The sequence below is a fragment of the Mycteria americana genome, chromosome 10 (assembly GCF_035582795.1).
Source record: "Mycteria americana isolate JAX WOST 10 ecotype Jacksonville Zoo and Gardens chromosome 10, USCA_MyAme_1.0, whole genome shotgun sequence".
Lineage (NCBI taxonomy): Eukaryota > Metazoa > Chordata > Aves > Ciconiiformes > Ciconiidae > Mycteria > Mycteria americana.
In genome coordinates, this window is record NC_134374.1 from 17,109,383 (window position 1) to 17,126,800 (window position 17,418).

Below are 17,418 nucleotides of genomic sequence, written 5' to 3' on the forward strand. Positions count from 1 at the left end.
AATATTGACAGTGAAGCACTTTCAGGTATCCTGCAGGCATCTCTAGCACCAACCACTGCAGAAACAAATATGCTCAGACAACAAAGACAACTGAGGAGCTTTGGGATGCCCAACTGCATGAGCTCATCCCTTAATCCAAATTTTGTTCTGAGACTCTAAGACACACAAATTTAATGGGATTTACTTGCTCATCCTCTAAATCTCAGGTTTACGCGTTTCATTTTGACAGCCTCCACCCTGGGCTTAAAACACAACGACAGAGAGTACTGCAACAGTCTTCAGATGAACTCGCTTTCAACTCACAAGCTGAGAGCAAGGAAACACACAGCCCTGCAGGTCATAAAACCTCCACTCAGCAAACAAAACCCACCAAGATGCAGGTCGCTCAATACAGAGAAATAATTTCCACCCCAGGAGAAGGTCGGAGAAGGTGCAGCTCAAGACACTGCACACAGCTCTTGTTGGGTCGGACACGGGAACGGGCAGCCAACTGCAATAACCAGGTAGTTATCTCAGGGAAAATGTGGTATTTCAAAAGCTAAACAGAGGCAACAGCTTCCGCTTGCAGGCTGTGGTTAAAGCAGGTGCCTATATATAGTTACAGTAAGTGGAAAATATCTGTTGATACTTCTGTTATGCAAAAGTTGCTCTATTAGCTATAGCTACAGCCTCTGGTGCCTTCTTCGACAAACCTGCAGGAACATTTCCACTACTATTAACAAAAACAGCAGTCTAGGTCTCGAGGAGACCAGCTCTTTGCTGTCCGGGAGCAGGCGGCTGTCCCGTGGCAGGAGCCAGAGCCCTGCACCGTGCACTGCTGCAGGATGGAGATCTGGGCTTGCAGCACGTGGGACTGTCCTGCTCCAGCTCCATCAGTCGCTGCCTCCACCTGCACCTCCAGTGGGAAGCGAAACAAGCACACCAACCCACTGCCACCACCAACTTTCTGGATTTTAATTACACGGAAAGAAAAAGGCTAAAACTCTATGGTGAAAAACTGCCTGCTGGTTTGCTTCCTACACGGAGTTGTTCCTCCAGCATCAGCCTGTCCCCTCCAAATTGCTTTTGTATCTTGCTGTACAAAATGTCTTTTTCTTCTCTGGGAGGCTGAAGGAGCATCTCACAGGAAGGATGACCAGATTTCAGAATACGCGGTTTTGAAGGTTGGTGTTAAATTTGACACTGTAACTCCAAAGTAATTGTGACTAACCACTAAATCACCATGTGTAATGGATTCCTCCGAACATTTATAGCTAGCAGTTCCATTATGCTCTAATCTGGAAAACATCTAAACGACTCTCCACAAAAATTAGAGGGGAACATAAACGTCTTGATAAAAACAAGATTCCAGAGATACTCCACTTAACCACAGTGACTTCTATAATATAACGTCTAGTGCAATAACATCCATTACAGTGCAGTAATTTGCTATTTGATTTTTAAACCCACACTTCAAGACATCAATCTAGAGAGCATCAAGTCTACGTGAAAGGTGAAACAATCAAGAACGAACCTCTAGGACAGTGCTGGGAGCTGCAAGGAGGAGCGAGTGGTAGCAAGGGAGCCGAGCAGCACCAAGGGGCTGCAGGGCAGCTGTGGATGGAAGCTGTGGATGCCTCTCCCTGCCGCCAAATGGGAAACTCACAGTTGCCCTTGTGCTCCTGATGCTCATTCCTGCACTCTATTTGAATCAAAAAACCTCAGCCCATAGTAAAACACTGTGCTGTAAGAAGTGTCTGCCTGCCCTCGTTCAGCTTCATCCTCTCCCTAAATCCATTATTTCCAAACTCTGAAGGTCTGGGGGTAACACAGCCCCGGAGGAAGAAGCACCACCTTAGAGATCCTGACTGTCCTCTCTTGTCTAGAGAAGAATGCCAGTTTGGTGAGGACAAAAAAAGGGCTTTATGCAATCAAAACCCACAATAAAAATAATACAATTAACTAAGCACACAAGAAGCAAGAGGGAAGCATTACTGATTCACTCAGTTTTCCTGGAAAAGCCTGAACTGTGGTTAAGTGGAGGACAAGCTGAAATTTTCCATTAGTGGGGAAAAAGAAAAAAAGCTTGTTTACAGAGAGAAGCGAAAAAATCCTTCAGGTTAGTGTTCGAGTACAGCAACAACAAATTTTACCACAAAATCTCTGCTAGGCAGATACTCACCCTGCTCCCAGCCCAAGGAGCAGTGGAGCTTGCAAATAGGCTGCTCTTGTTTAACACAAAAACCGTGCAGAAAATAAAAACCAGTAAGAGAATCGCAATCTTCAAACAGCGAAGGGAACAGACAGCCTTTTGACATTCCTCCCAGCAATTTTTCCTCCCATCTCCCTGCCTGGGGGGCATACGAGGAGGGAAAGCAGGCGGTAAGGGAAGAGCTGGCTGGGCTGTGTGCACCAGGGGATGTGCTGCTGTAGGTGACCCCGAAGAGCTCGACGGCACTTGCAGCCTGGAGTGATCTTAACTTACCCTGGGCCAGGGACACAGGCGTCAGTCTAGACCAGGGACTTAAAACCACTCTACCACCACACCTTCCTGAGCTGTACTGTGCACTCCTACACCACAACCAAGGATCAAAGCCAAGCGATGCAATAAGTGACTGCAGCACATCCCAGCCCTGGTACCTGCATTAAAGTGAAGGCTTTTGCTTTTGTTCGTAACAGAAAGGGATGTTTCATCTCAGCTGCTCAAGCAAAGATGAAAAACAACTTGTAAAATGAAAGGATGTTGTCCACGTGAGCTAAAAAGCTGGTGTTCTGCTCCCCGCTTCTCCAAACATCCCAAACTGACTCCCACCAGCTAGCACACTGCAGTTTTTAGGACCACTTACACTAGCACAGGTCATGCCCTTGGGACACAACACACTCTTCAGCATCTATAAATCCTACCATAACCCACTTCCAAAAGAAAGTGCATCTCCCAAGTCCTGTAACAGAGCAACACAAACTTCCACAAATACAAAAAGGCAATGACTTCTCGCAGCCCAGAACTGCAACTGCTGCCTTTGTATCACATCCCAGATGCCCGCCTTCCCCTTCCATAGAAAATTAAGTCAGTCCTCTGCCATAACCAAAACGATTAGCTGCATTGTAAAACATGCAGCCCTAGACAGGCGAGCCATCTGCAAAAGGTCATGTGTCCAATGACTTCTACCTGCCCTGTGTTTGGAGGGAGGAGATGAGGTTTCCACCCCAAAGCTGTCCTCAATAAGGAAACCGGTTCAAGGCAAGCTGAATATGCAGAGGTGAAAGTCACAGGAAAGCAGTTTGGCAATGCCTGCTGCCAAAGAAAGAGCAACTTGCTTCACAGACTGTTTTAGTTTCTCTTGATGATCAGATTTCAGCTTGAGTATCCATCACCACGAGATGCCAGATCTCGGGTTTAACCAACCTACCCCCCATTATAAGCAACAGGTACAAGTACTGGGATTCCAATATGTACTGTGAGACACATAAATATCCTTAAAAAGATCTTTTAATCACAGGAGTAGAGAGATCAGAATTTCATTTATCTTGATAGAACATTATACAAGATATTAAATATTTTTACTGTAAGGGAAAAAATAAAGTATGATACTGTACTTCATACCCATAACTCTTCCATGAATACACAGGTTTATTGCAGGAAGCAATTCACCTTCATGAATTCAGGTGATACATGAGGAAAAACAGAAGCAAAACTGTCCTGCTAATTCCAGGAAAATAGCATAACATGATGGAAAAAGCAAAAACAACCCTTTAGACAAGAAACAAGAGAGCCTTAGATTCCTTTAAAAAGCCTATATTTGCAGTTTCCAAAGTACAGTTAATTTGCAACATTTAATACACAAGCTGTCGTTAGCCTTAAACCTCAATTTCCAGACCCCAGCCGTACCTGGGAGAGCAGCAGTACGGGCTGAGCACACGATCAAATCCTCCAGCATGACTGCTGAGCCACTGCCGCCGAGGCAGAGAATCTGCTTATATATTTTACAAATAACCGGATTCTTCCATAATCCGGGCTCTGAGAAAATTTTATCTCGCCATGAGCTCAGCTATTCTTAAGTCCTCTCTGTGTTTTTTTCTCCTCTGTGCTGCCTGATACACTGACCAATTTTATAAAAGGGATTGGCTGACGGGAGATCTGGATTCAGGTCAAATAGAGCTGGCCTTTTGGGTATGCTCTCCCAGATGCTGGTGGAAGAGAGGTCTAAAACTCCCCTTCTCCTCTATACCCTCAAGCCAAACCTGCCCAGGAAAGGCATCTCTTCCTACAGCCTTTTCCTGCAGAGGCCTGACTGTCATGCTGAGCCTGAAACAGCTGCTGCTTCTGGTTCTCCAGGTCCTCAACCCAAACCTGACATACTAGCCAGGACAGACACCGTCACATGGACGCATCAACTTACCCAAGCTGCTCTCTAGGTCTTCGGGTCTTGTAACAGGGAATCTCAATTTTCACTTGTCTCAGCAAGTTTCTAGACCCTACACCCTCTGCTCGTCTTGGTGCACATGCAGCTGCAGCACTGACCAGTTCCAAGTTGTAGGAAAAGGAGAATTCCAGCAGGGAAAGCTGGCATCCCAAACGAGAGCAAAGACACATGAAATCCCAAGTCTGCAGAGCAAGAAACTTCAACCACCGCAGGGCAACAAAAGGTCCTCACGCCATTAGACTGACCTCTATTCTGCAAAGCACTTAGCAATACACTTAAACACTTTAAGTATATGCTTAAGCAATATATTTAAGTACTTTTGTTCACACAATAGCGTTCAGGCTTGACAAGATACAGTTTGTGCGCATCTTAAACCTAGTGATGCACAACCTCCTTCCAATCCCTTCTCCAGAAATGTGCCTTCAGTTAAATGTCCCAATAAGTAAGTTAAAAAAGATTCAGTGCAGATTTTTCCAAAGGCTGTACTGTACCAAACCTCAGGTCCAACGCACTTAGCCATGCTCACAGACAAGGATAGTTATTCACACACTTTTGTCCTTGCAAGTAACAAAAGAGCTCAGTAATCCAAACATAGGGCAGTGCTCATGCATTTCCCATGAAACATTTTCTGCTGAATATTTCTAGCAAAATTGCAATTTCTCCTTGCTTTTGGTAGCTTGTTGAATATGCCATAAAACACTGGGTGATAAGACAGCTTGCAGAACTATTCCCCAGTCAAAATTCATCCCTAGCCATCACCCTCTTCTTCAGCTGTTCTGCATCACTGCTAGCAAGCTGACAACTCCAAACTCCAGCAGGTATTATCAGCTGAACCTCAAAACTACCCCATAAATCTAACTCAGTGAGGAAGTTGCCTCTATCCATAAAAATTCTGGGAGTGCTCCTATTCCAACCCAGAATGCTGCTGACATCCAAAACGCAACTAGCAGCATGGAAAGTGGGCCAGTAGCTTCTCAGGAGAAGCAGCTGGAGGTGCAACTATTCTTTTCCTTTGTTTTCTCTGCTTCTCCTCTGGAAATGGGATGAAAAAAAAGGCATTTGTAACTCTACTTTGCAAAATGCATCAGTTATATTCAAGAACATGGGCTCACCCGGGGTCTATCTGACCTGCTCCCAAAGGAGGACTGGTTTAAATAGCTATATAGGATAGTTTTGCAAACTAACAGTGTTAAAGAGATATAAGGAACTGACTACAGCTCCTCTTAGGTCTCCACTACCACTGCCTTCTGACGGTCTAGTCCTCTCTACTCTGAGCAGATGCAGCCTTAACAGTCACCCACTGCAACCAAAGCAAAAGCTTAAAGCAGAGCAGCAATGTTTCATTCCTACTGACTTTGGTCAGGACATCTGGTGTCAGATACCCAATGTCTCCGATTTAGGAGAGCAGATCCTAGCTTTTCTCACTTTTCTATGAGCCAGAGCACTGGGCTCACAGACATACCTTTAGGGCATGCTTAGACCATACTTTAGGACAACTGTACCAGGCTTCTGATCTTCCCAAGTTGTTCCTTCCAAAGAGTGAAGTCAGAGACTGCTTCATCCATGAAAGGGGGTGAAAACTAAATCGTGCAAGAGCTCTGGCGTGAAAGCACCAAGTGGTGTGACCGCACACCAGCAGCTATGTGGTCAGGGAGCTTTCCTCTTCCCTTCCCGGGAGGAGAACACACAGCACAGCCCCCACAGGACAGCAGCACAGGGCAGTGTACACGGCAGGCTGGAGGCACCTGTCAGTACAGTACACTGGGTTTATATTTAAAAGCTACAGCTTCCCTGAATTCGAACTAAACACTTAAAAATATTTCCAGTGCCTCTACCTAAGATCAGTCATGTATAGGCAACAGAGCTACCATATGCAGTGAGGCCAAGAAATCCAACATCCTTTATGCTACATACACACAGAAAGATATCCTGATGCAAAGAGCTGAATTACATAGACCAGGCAGAGGCCAAGAGGAAGAGGACACGCATGGTGATGGAGACAGGACTCATCCCAGGTGTAAAGTCCTGGCTTCTCAAATCCCACTCGCATGTTTAGCCACCACTTTCTCCCACGCAGACCAGAGCCAAGAAGACAGACCCCAGCAGCAACCCACTGCCAGAAAGCCAAACAACTGACCTTTAAGTCCACTTTATTTGAAAGCCAAAACTCTACTCCACATTTTATTGACCTAAAGTTATTGGAAATCACCAAAATAAAAAAAAAACCCCACCACCTATTGAAGTTTCAGCTAAAGGTGTACAGTTAGGAAAAGAGAAAATGTAACAGGGAGACCATGCCAACACAAAAGCTTTTTCTCTTACCAGTGACTGACTTGCAGCACACAAGAAGGAGTTAAAGCCTAATCTATGCCATTTATGTTTTTGCAAGTCACTCAGCTACCATCAGGCAGACGCATCCTGTTGCGTCTGACATTTCCTTGAGCGCTTTTGTCTTACTTCTCTGAGCTACCACTGTACTGATTAGATCCAACACCCCCACAGAAAAACAAACAGCTCTGCGAAAGGCAGAAGCCACGCAGCCATCTTCCTCCCCAACTACAGCTGGTGACATCAGTTCCAGGAGGAACGAAGCCGTGCCGCTCTTCTGGGAGCATCGCACGGACAGATGCCTCCACCCACGTCCAGCCCCACTAAAGCCCTCCACAGGCAATGAGTACCATGGGCGGACAACTCCCGCAGCATCTTCCCTATCAAGACAAATTAGACAAAGAAAGGGAGAAAGTTAGTACCTGGTAGCTTTTGCTCAAGCAGGACACAAGCACATTCCCAATAACTGTCTCTGAACCCGCAAGAAAAAAAAAAAAACCCAACCAACCTCAGAACGGCTTGGGATTGCTCCAGGGAATAGCTTTCCCACAGGCAAAAGGAAATGCTCTCCCCTCAGTTACCCTGAAAAAGCAGCTCTCAAAAGCAGCTTCTCTGGCTTTGACCAAGGAAACATTGTTTTTCTTAATAGGGGGGTTAAAACAGTTGCTCTACTCTGAACACAAGGAGGCTTGGAGAAAATAATCAGTCACAGAGTGCTTTACTGACTCGATTTGGGTGTTTGCTGAAGGATCCCACAGTTCAAACAGAGGTCTGAATGAGCAGATTCCCTCTGCGGGGAGCCTTGCAATGTTTTAATTTAGCCCACACAAAGTGGAGTAAAGGAAGAATTGGTCTTCCAGCTACTTGGACCTCTAAGAGCATCAAAACTTCACAGTCCTTTTGATTATGGGAAATTAGGAGCATTTGCTACAAGGATCTCATGAAAGGCAGTCTTCTTCATGCTTTTATGGAGATGTGCAAAATCGTTTAATGCCGCAAGATTATCTCCCTCATAGCTGCATATATTTAGTTATATCACATCAAAAGTTTGGCTCCTTCAGAGTTGGATAAGCAGCTGAGAACCAAGAAGTAACATGATTTGAGTCTCACCCTTAATGGATGACTTATAGGTCTCTAAAGACTACTGATTTTTTTCAAGACTAAATAAATGGAGATTACACTCAAAGCTGTATATAAGCAATATCTTAAAGGATTCTGTCTTTAAAAGCATGAACAGCTGAGGAAGAAGGCTAGAGTCAGGGAAGAGGGAAAAAAAGCTGGTCCTAATTGCCGCTCATTCAAAAACATTATCTTGTTATACATATATATACACGCTACCCACCCAGAAATACGCGAGTGGATGGAAATGGCAACAGTGAGTTAAATGTTTACCAATAGACTTTTTATTTCAACAAAAACCACCCCACTGGATGTTAAACACAGGTCTCGCCCAATGAAAACATATTGAAGGAATTACACATTCACTGTTTACATCAGCAATATGAACTTAAACACAAAAAAATAGATTGCTTTGGCTTCTTAGTCTCACATTAGCAAATGCAATTATCTTTCATTAATTTTACACAGTGTTCACAGCAGAAATTAAATCATTTCTTCATGTCTGTTTAAGAAAAACTTTGCTGTGTTAATTATTCATAAATACCAAAGTCTGCTACTTATTACTCATCACAAATGTGATTCATTTCAATAACGCCTGAATAATTCGGTGCTACCCTATTAGTCCCAGAACACACTGTACAATTGCCAGCATCAGCAAATCAATCACAAACAATAATCCACACTCGCTCTCCGGTGCCAGCTGCCAAGGAAGAAGAGGAGGAGGAGGAGGAAGGCTGGAGCGGCACTGCCTCCCCACCCCGGTCACCACGCTGCCTTCATCCTCCCATACAAAAATGCCACCCTGCATCTCCTGTCCTGGTTGGCTTTGCTTCCATCCAAGACACCACAAACTCCGACAGGCACTGCTCGGGCGAGCATCCCAGCCCCAAACTGGGAGCGGGGAACCAGGCTCCCGCGGGAGGAAGGCAGCGGCTGGGGACGCTCCATCGCTTTGCTTCCCGCAGGTTTACATCTGGGCAGGCAGCTGCCCAGCAGTGGGAATTAGCCAACTAAGGAGGAGGGGGGGAATTAATCCTCGCAAGTATGTAAGAAGCCTACAAGGGTAATTCCAAAAAAGGCTGAGAGTCGCGAGGGCTGCTCGGCCACGGTAATCCCCGCAGAGCGAAACAAAGCCCAGGCGCCATTTCTGCAGCTAAGTGGTTAAATAAGGAATTACTCAGAGTTTTGCGTCCTGGCCGCTGGCTGCTCAGCAAGGACAGAGCTAGCCCAACGCTGCGACTGCACAGCAGACTGGACATTGCAGGGAGAGGAAGAGGAGACCGAAGAGTTACTACAGCAATAAAATATGCTCGAATCTGCTGGAGTTACAGATTTTTGTACTGTTCCCTCAGTCATTTTTTAAAACATCCCTGGCCACAACAAAAAAACCAAAATCTCTTAAAGATGCCCCAAATAACAAATACATTTTTATTTTTTTTCCCCATAATAAAGTCAAGACATCAGCAGTACTTTGGACACAGTTCTCCTCCTTACACTCAGTCGGTGCTCGCAGGGGGCAGGCGGGGCAGGCAGACAGCCCCTCGCCGGCTCCCAGCCGCCGTGGGCTCCAGCCCCACGGTCCTGCCCTCGGCACAGCTCCCGGAGGCACCCTGAACCCGGCGGCACTTCAAGACCCACGTCCTCTCAGAAAGATCCATTCCCACATCCCATTTTCAGCCACATATTAATCATTTTGCTTTCTAGCAAGTTACGTGAGCTAATTTGGGCTGATGCATACAGAAACGCTGCCTTTATTATTACAGTTGTGGAGAAAGTAAATTAATGCGAAGGATTGCACACAGAGGCCTAATCCATTTGAGGTAAATCAATGCATTGCACATTTAAATTGCTCTGCTTTCCTTCACAAAAGTACATTGAAGTGATTCATTAGGCACTGAACTGTTCACAAGAAACAGACCAATTCTCTTAGGCATGCCAGTGCATCTCTGCTAGTTAAATAAAAAGCAATCAAATCTACTAAGTCCTTTTTGCCGACATTTACATCAGTAGATGACATGATTCCTGACAATTCAGATTAAATAAATGAGGGACAAATTAATCTCAGTTAATAAACCTCAGAACTGATGCTCAACTTGTTAAACTTAAAAATTTGTCTTTTAATAAAAATAAATCACCTACTGGTGATGTCTGACTTCCCAGCGCCTTTGATAACCTTTATTAAAGGTTATAAAGTTACAAAGAGGGATCACAAGGCACAATCTGTGTCTATTTTAATACAGTTGAAGCATGTATTTATAGTTTCGTTTTAATATTTATAAATTCCCAGAAAAAATTAGCAGAAAGGCACCTTTTCAAGAAAAAGTAATCATGTCTTAGTACAACAGCACCATGCCATGGTGTTCATATTCCCCCTCTCTTCTTTAGGGAGGAAGAACTCAGATAACAAATTGAATAAACAGTGCAAGGAATAATGTCTGTGCCTCGTTTCTTACTCTACTGTAATCACTGGGATTTATTTTTGCAACAATTAATGTCTTCTCTCTACCCACAAAAAATTTCTCCAAATTTAAAATAAAAGGCAGTAGGAAACATATACTTTTAAATAACTAAAAGTCAATTTGCACTTTATTGAAGATTTAGAGGAGAACTGAAGAGACCTAATACGGAAAATGATTTTTTAATCCCTTTAAGAAGTCCAACGCTTTATCTGCAAAACCAGTTATACCAATTTAGAGAGCTTTACAAGTCCTATAGTCCAAACTTAAAAAACCACAAACTTAAGTTTATAACCAAGACTTTCAAGCTCAGGCCCTGTAATGGGATTAGGTGAATGAACCACTTGTACTTATGAAAATAATCCCTGCCCTTCCCCTCAAAGCCCCTTTTTTACTCTGCAGGCTGGCCCGCTGCTTCCAATGCCCCAAAACCAGAGCCAGCTTCGGTCCCACCAGGTGCCAGGCGGGGAAATTCAGCTGCCGCAGACACACATTTGCAGGTGGCAAGGTAATATTCACCACGTATCTCACCCTGCAGCTGCAGCAGCCACCACACCAAAATGAGCAGGGTCATTAGGAAATCCCGCTGATAAATGAAGCGGCACGGAGTCGCTCGGGCCTGGCGGCATCTCTGTAAACGCTCCGGTTTTTTTTGTTTTTTTCAGCTTTATAACTGTTGCAGAGTTTTTCCCGGGGAGTTTCAGTGATGCGTATTTCAAGGGCAGGCAGGCAGGCACCCTCCCGGTGCTCTGGCCAGGACCCAAGCTGCAGCAGGTCACCCCATCTGCTTGCTCACAGCCTCCAGCTCAGCCATGCTGGTCCCCTTCTCTCCCCGAGCACTCTCTGGCCAGGCTTTGCCCCCAAAGCAGCAGCACTGGGGGACCCCATCCTTGGAAATGGCATCTGCTCCACCAGCACCCAGACGTTTTAAATTGTCCACCTCCTGCCAAAGCCTTTATTATCCACCCCAAGCCTTGGGGTGCCGTGGGACTCCACAGCATCTCTCCTGCCTACAAGGGGTTTAGTGCTGGTTTATGAGGCTTAACTATTCCCCAAATTCCACCACTACAGGTGAAACAACAGAGCTCATCCCCTTGCACGGTTATATATCACCTTTGCTGTTTCAATAGCAGCTGTTGAGTAGGCCTCTCCCTAAGAAGCAAACCCCCCAAGTGATTTTTCTCTCCCTGGCAGCGTTACATGATTTTTTTTTCCCCCTCCACACAGAAGCAGCTTACTGGGAAAACCCACGCGCAGAGCCCAGCCTGCTCCAGGAGGATCCGAGCTCACGCCAGGGCCGATGGCAACGCTTGCCGCAGCAAAGCCACTTTCTTCCCGGGGCTCTGCCAGCGGTCCGGCTTGCGAGGAGTCGGGCACACCGCAGCGGACCACACAGCAGATGAGATCTGCAGATGTAAATCCCACCACAGTTCCAAGAGCATGAGGATTAATCTGTTCAGCCAAAGGAGCCACACACGTGAAACACTTCCAGTTTGCTGGGAAATGTTTTAACGCATCGTTTCTTTAGATTTTCGTAAGACTTAACTTGGAAGAGTTTAACTAACATGTAGGGACAAGACAAGAACATCCACGCATTGCCAGGGGCTTCTGTCCCACATCACAATGTGGTGCCAGCATCAGGCCTCCCAAAAGCCAGTAGGCACCATCCCTGGTCCTGGTCCAACAGGCTTGTACCAGCAGCGTACAATTCTTCCAATCTCAGACTTTCTGGCTCCAGAGGCAGTTCTGCAAGCTCATTCTCCTCTCAACGGAGAACGTCTCTTTCCTTTAATGCTAGCCAGGAGGGACACCAAATACAGCCCGACCTTTACCCACAGCCACGTCTCTCACCCAACAAGGGTACGAAGCCACGACACCACTTAAGAATGTAGGTATCTGTATTTGCTCCTATGTCTCATTACATTTTCCAGTCTAACCCCAAGGCCTTTTGTTTCTTGCAATGGTGCCATTGGATTTATTGCTATAGACAAGTTCGGTATATACTTCCCATAATAATTAGCCAGAGCTGAGCAAAATCTCAGTTCTGTGATACTCTCACACACAGTTACTTTGGATGCTGCCTCAGTTCAGTGTGCCAAAAGCTTTGAGGCTTCCACAATCAATCAAGTGACCCAAGTCAGTCACTCATGACTAGGAAAAGGCACATTTCTCCTTTCTCACCGCTGATGCCAAGCGGCTGAGACAACCCCCTCCTTCCTGCCACCATCATCAGCCCATTCCACCAACCTCCCAAGCAGCAAATCCAGAGCACTCAAAGCATCAGCTGTGCCTGCACCTTCCCCTTCCCTCTCCCAAGATTTCCAGATGCTGCAGTGGTGAGCAGCGCTGGTGGAACAGGAGACAAGCAGGAACGGAGGCATATAGAACATGTACACCCATGGGACCCAAGGAGGAAAGGGAAAAAAAAAAAATCCCTCTCCACAAACCCAGAGATTCATGCTCCTCTAGGGGAAGGAAGGACCAAAGGAGGAGAGGGAGATCTATTTAGCTACTTTAGCTACTTACTTCTTATTAAGCAGCACAGGTCACCACTACAAAGGAAGGCAAGTTTTGCAAACCTATGTGCTCATAAACAGGAAAGCACCATTGTGTTAAATCCAAAACAAAAAAATATCACAACAGCCATCCTGAGTATTTCTACTGCTCCAGCGCAGGAATCTGCCCTCCAAGCCTGCAATTCCCAAAGAAAACAGAGGCAGACTAGTGATGGGATTAAGAGCAGAGGCTGGAGGATGAACGCCGCAGGCAACAAGGTTCTTCATGGGCACACCCTCCAGGCTGATCCCATCAGACCGTATCACGGCGATGCTCTGTACCTAGTGCTGAGCATTACGAGGTCCAGGACAGGGTATCCTCCAGGCTAAAAAAGGCTCAACTTTTAAACAAAAGAAAAGGCCCCTACAGAGCAGCCCAGCTAACCAGCAATCTGACAAGTAGGCTCTCCATGTCCCTCAAGGCAAACCTCTGGGCAAAGTAATCACACACAGGTACAAGCTAAAAAGTTTGCTGGAACAACGACCACCCATTTGGCTATTCCCAGACAAGGCTACGCAGCCCGAAGACACTAACTACAGATGGCATTATGCAGCTGCCAAGCAGTTCAAGTCACTCTTACAGCAGGTCTCACTTTTTAATCACCTCGATTATAAATGCAGGAATTCCCATCCTTGTCAAGCCGAGCTTCACTTGAGGAAACCACCCTCTGCTCCTGACCAAATCCTGCTCCCTGCCCTGATGGTGCTCCGCAAACGGGCCTCGCACTCCTCCAAGTCGCTCCCCCCCTCAGGATTTGCACACCAGGGCTGTGCCATTCCCTCCTCCCCGCCGGCACTAACAGGCACACACCACCCAGGACGGTCAGGCCTCCCCCAAAAACCCCAGTGCAGGAACAGCCAGGCTGGCCCCGCTCCGAGCCAGCAAGGCTCCTCCGCTCAGACACCCTCATCCCACACCTACCGCTGCTCCGAAAGCGGCTATTACCTGTCCAGAAAGTGCTTAGATTAGAGTCTGTTACTGGCACTAGGAATAGGTGCTAATTAACTAGTTGTCAGCTGAACGTTGCTAAATCAAGAACGCAAAATAAAATTAAAGACAAGGTATTACAACGGGCAGGAAGACTTGAAGGGGCTATTGTTCATTTGAGAACTTCTTCTCTTCCTGTATTTTTAAACATTCAGAAGTTGCAGTCCAAACAATTGCTTGTCAAGACATTATTTGGGAGAATAACTGTAGCTACGAAGCAAGCTGTGTAATTAGGTTCTTAAAAATACAACATAATTTCAAAGCTTTTGAGAGACTGGACCTCTACCTAACACAAAATCATCACAGCTTCATTTTCATCCCTCTCTCGGCTTCAATCCCAAGTCACGAGTCCTAGCGACCTCCCAGAAGTCGGCTATGACAACGTACATGGTTTGCTAGATGAGGAACCATCGCTCTGAACTCTTGGGCAGGTACATGAAGCGCTTCTGTTTCGACTCAGAAAAGCATGTTTGGTAATTCAAGGAGGGGGGGGCGGGAAACCAACAAACAAACCACAAAGCCAAAAGCTAGAGACAGAAACTCAGTTCTCCAAGCCTGGCGTTCCCTTCTGCCTAAGGTGCTGGGTTCAGGACAAGGACTACCCCCGTTTTATGGAGGGCACGACTAGCCCTGAGCACAGACAGGCCTGTCTCTGGGGAAGGAAGGGAATCCCTGCCCCACAGCTACAACTCTGCAGGCCAGACCCACCTCTGGGGGAAGAGAAAGATAGATCACTGGAAGCTGTTCAGCAAAAGAGAGCGCACGTTATGCAATTTCCATTTCTGCTGACAAACAATATATTTATAGGACAGGTAAAATAAACTACATAGCCTGCAAGGCTTGGCAGCCTGAAACTGGGAAGCTAATAGACCCAGAGGGCAAGGAATTCGTTCCTGATGTTTGCAAATGGGATGTCACAAAAATGAGACAATTAAATTTTAAAGCGGTAGGGAAAACAAAAGGGCAGGAATCACAATAGTCAAGTCTCATAAAGAGCTGCTTCTTGGGTACAGGAAGATAATGATGCTAACCATTTTTCTACTAGATGGCAGTGTAGTGTCACACTATTTAAAAGGAATTCTAGATAGAAATTGCTTTCTATTTCAAGTGAATCTGTGCTTAGACTTGACTTCAGATAGCATGATATATAACAGTACCCTCATTGTAAGGGGACCTGCCATTAGTCTAACAGCGCAATAGGAGTGATACCCTAGTTTCTAATTCCCAGCCAAGCAATCTTAAAAAACACTAAAATCCTGAGCTGTTCTGCTACACAGTACAGCCGCATGCACAGCCACAGACAAAGCTACTCGGTCTGTTACAACTGAAGGTCTGCTGTAATCGAGCAGCTCCAGAGCTGGGGAAGCAGGTCCTCACTGCCCAGGAGAACAAGCCAGCTGGGCTTTTGAAAGCCAGGGGCAGCATTTAGGCAACCAGCTAGCTGTGGTCAGGCGAGGTTAGCAACTTCAAAGGAAGGCGCAGGGACGAAGGGAGCAGTGTCACTAAAATTCAAAACGCAAACACGAAATAAACAAGGTTAGGGCCGAAGGACGATGCAAATATTTGCAGGTAGTATTCAGCCATAAGAGTAACCTTTACTTTGCAAGGCCGCCATCCGCATAAGCTGAACTTCAGATGTAACAAGATACAGCGGCTCACGAACGCTACTAGAACCAGCATTAATTCCGGGCGTAGACAGCTTGTGTACCCGGGGAGCTCAGCACAACGAGGCGAGCTGCCAGGGACGGAAAAGCTCTCGCGGGAGACTGCAGACAGCTAGAGGACCCTCGCTTCTGCGTGAGCCGTGGAAGAGCCGCACCGGGGGGTCCCCGAGCCGTGGGGCCGCCAGGCCTGTTCGTGTCTCACCGTGCACGATGCTCACTGCTGCCAAGGACCGGACCCCGCACCTCCCGGGCTTTCCCCCCGGCAGTTACAGCCGCGACAGCCTGCCGGTCATCATTTAAAACACCTAACTCGCAGCAGAGCGGGGTCAGGTTTTGTCTGCTCCGCAGAGCTCAAGGCACGCTGCACCCACCGCGGCAGCCGCGGGCCGGTTTGGCTCCCGGAGCCCCGGCTGCACCCCGCTCTGCAGCCTGCTCCGTGCCGGGGTGCTCGGCACCGACCGAGCTCGCGACCCGCCCCCCCTCACCGCAGCGGCATCCCCGCCACGACTGCGCCCAGCGGGTCCATCGCCCATCCCGCCGCCCTGCCGCCACCACAAGCGGGGGGGGGGGGGGGGGGGGGGGGGATCGGGGTCCGCGGGAAGCTTCCCGGGGAAGGCCCGGGGCCCCCGCACGGCCTCACCTGGAGGGCCGGAGCCGCACCTCCTTCTTGCTGTCCACCACGGAGGGGACGCAGTTGGTGAGCTCGGTCCAGTCGGCGTGCAGCCCGCAGCTCCAGCCGGTGGAGAAGCGGGAGAAGAGCCAGGTCTCCCGCTTGCCGGGCCGGTGGCAGGTGCACTTCTTCTGCCCGGCGCGGCACTCGCAGGGCTGCTCCAGCTGGATGTTGCGGACCAGGTGCCGGCCGAAGGTGGTGCCGCCCGTCTTCTGGATGTGCAGGAAGACGATCAGGTCGTCCCCCTTGATGTTGAAGTCCACCCGCCGCAGCAAGTCGCCGGCGGAGAAATTGAAACGGGGAACGAAACGCGCTGGCGTCTCGTCCTCCGCCCGGTACGGGTCGGCGGCGGCGGCGGGGCTGAGGGCGCGGAGCCGCAGGAGCTGGCACTCGGTGCCCGGGCAGACGTACTGCAGCACGATCACGGCGAAGAGGAAGAGCATCACCAGCGCCAGCAGCACCTTGTGGGACCGGTCCTCCATCGTCGCCGGGAGCGCCGCGCATCGCCGCCACCGCCGCTCACAGCCGCCGCCGCCACCGCGGGGGGCCGCGCTCCGCCGCCATCGCCCCGCCGCCGCCGCCGCCGCCGGCCCTTCCCGGCAGCCCCCGCGCCACCGCCCCTCAGCGCGCCCCCGCCCCGCCCCGCCGCGGCCACGCCCCCCTCGCCGGGCCACGCCCCCTCCACCGGGACCGCCCCCGCCGCGGCCTCTCCGCTGCCGGCGCGCGCTGCGCTCCGCACGTGGCCGGGGTCGCTGCGCCGGGAGCGGGAGCGGGAGCGGGAGCGGGACGGTGCGGGAGCGGGAGCGGGAGCGGGAGCGGGAGCTCTGCGCTGCACTGCACCGCGCTCCAGGCACGCCCGGGACCGCTGCGCAGCGCTCTGCCCGCCGGCCGCGGTGCGGTACCGGCGTGCACGGCGCGGAGCCTCAGTGCACGGCAGGCTGTCCTCCGGGCAGGGCCTGGCACCGGAGCGCGCTGCGCTCCTGCCGCGGTGCTGGACCGCGCGCCAGGCGGGAGAGTGCCGCGTCCTCGGAAGCCCGCGCGTGGCCCTGCGGCCGTCCCCAGCCCCTCCGGGCCCCCGGCGGCAGCAGGTTGCCCGGGGCGGAGGCTGCGGGTCCAGCAGGGAAGGTGCGGTGTCGGGGCAGCGGCACGGCTGCAATGCCGCCGTCCGGCCCGTCCGTCGCGCCCACCTCCGTCGCTGGCCCCGCTGTGCACGGAGCTGCGCTTTCTCGCCGCAC

The 17,418-nt window shown here is 49.2% G+C and overlaps 1 protein-coding gene across 1 annotated transcript in view; it reads right to left on the bottom strand.

Moving 5' to 3' along the window:
- The window catches only part of HS6ST2 (heparan sulfate 6-O-sulfotransferase 2), a 137,727-nt gene extending 120,961 nt beyond the window's left edge, over nucleotides 1–16,766 (bottom strand). Inside the window, exon 1 of the mRNA XM_075512747.1 lies at nucleotides 16,154–16,766. Within this exon, the coding sequence (XP_075368862.1) occupies nucleotides 16,154–16,665 (512 nt within the window). The 5' untranslated portion in view covers nucleotides 16,666–16,766. The remainder of the gene's footprint in view (nucleotides 1–16,153) is intronic.
- Nucleotides 16,767–17,418: the final 652 nt, after the last annotated feature.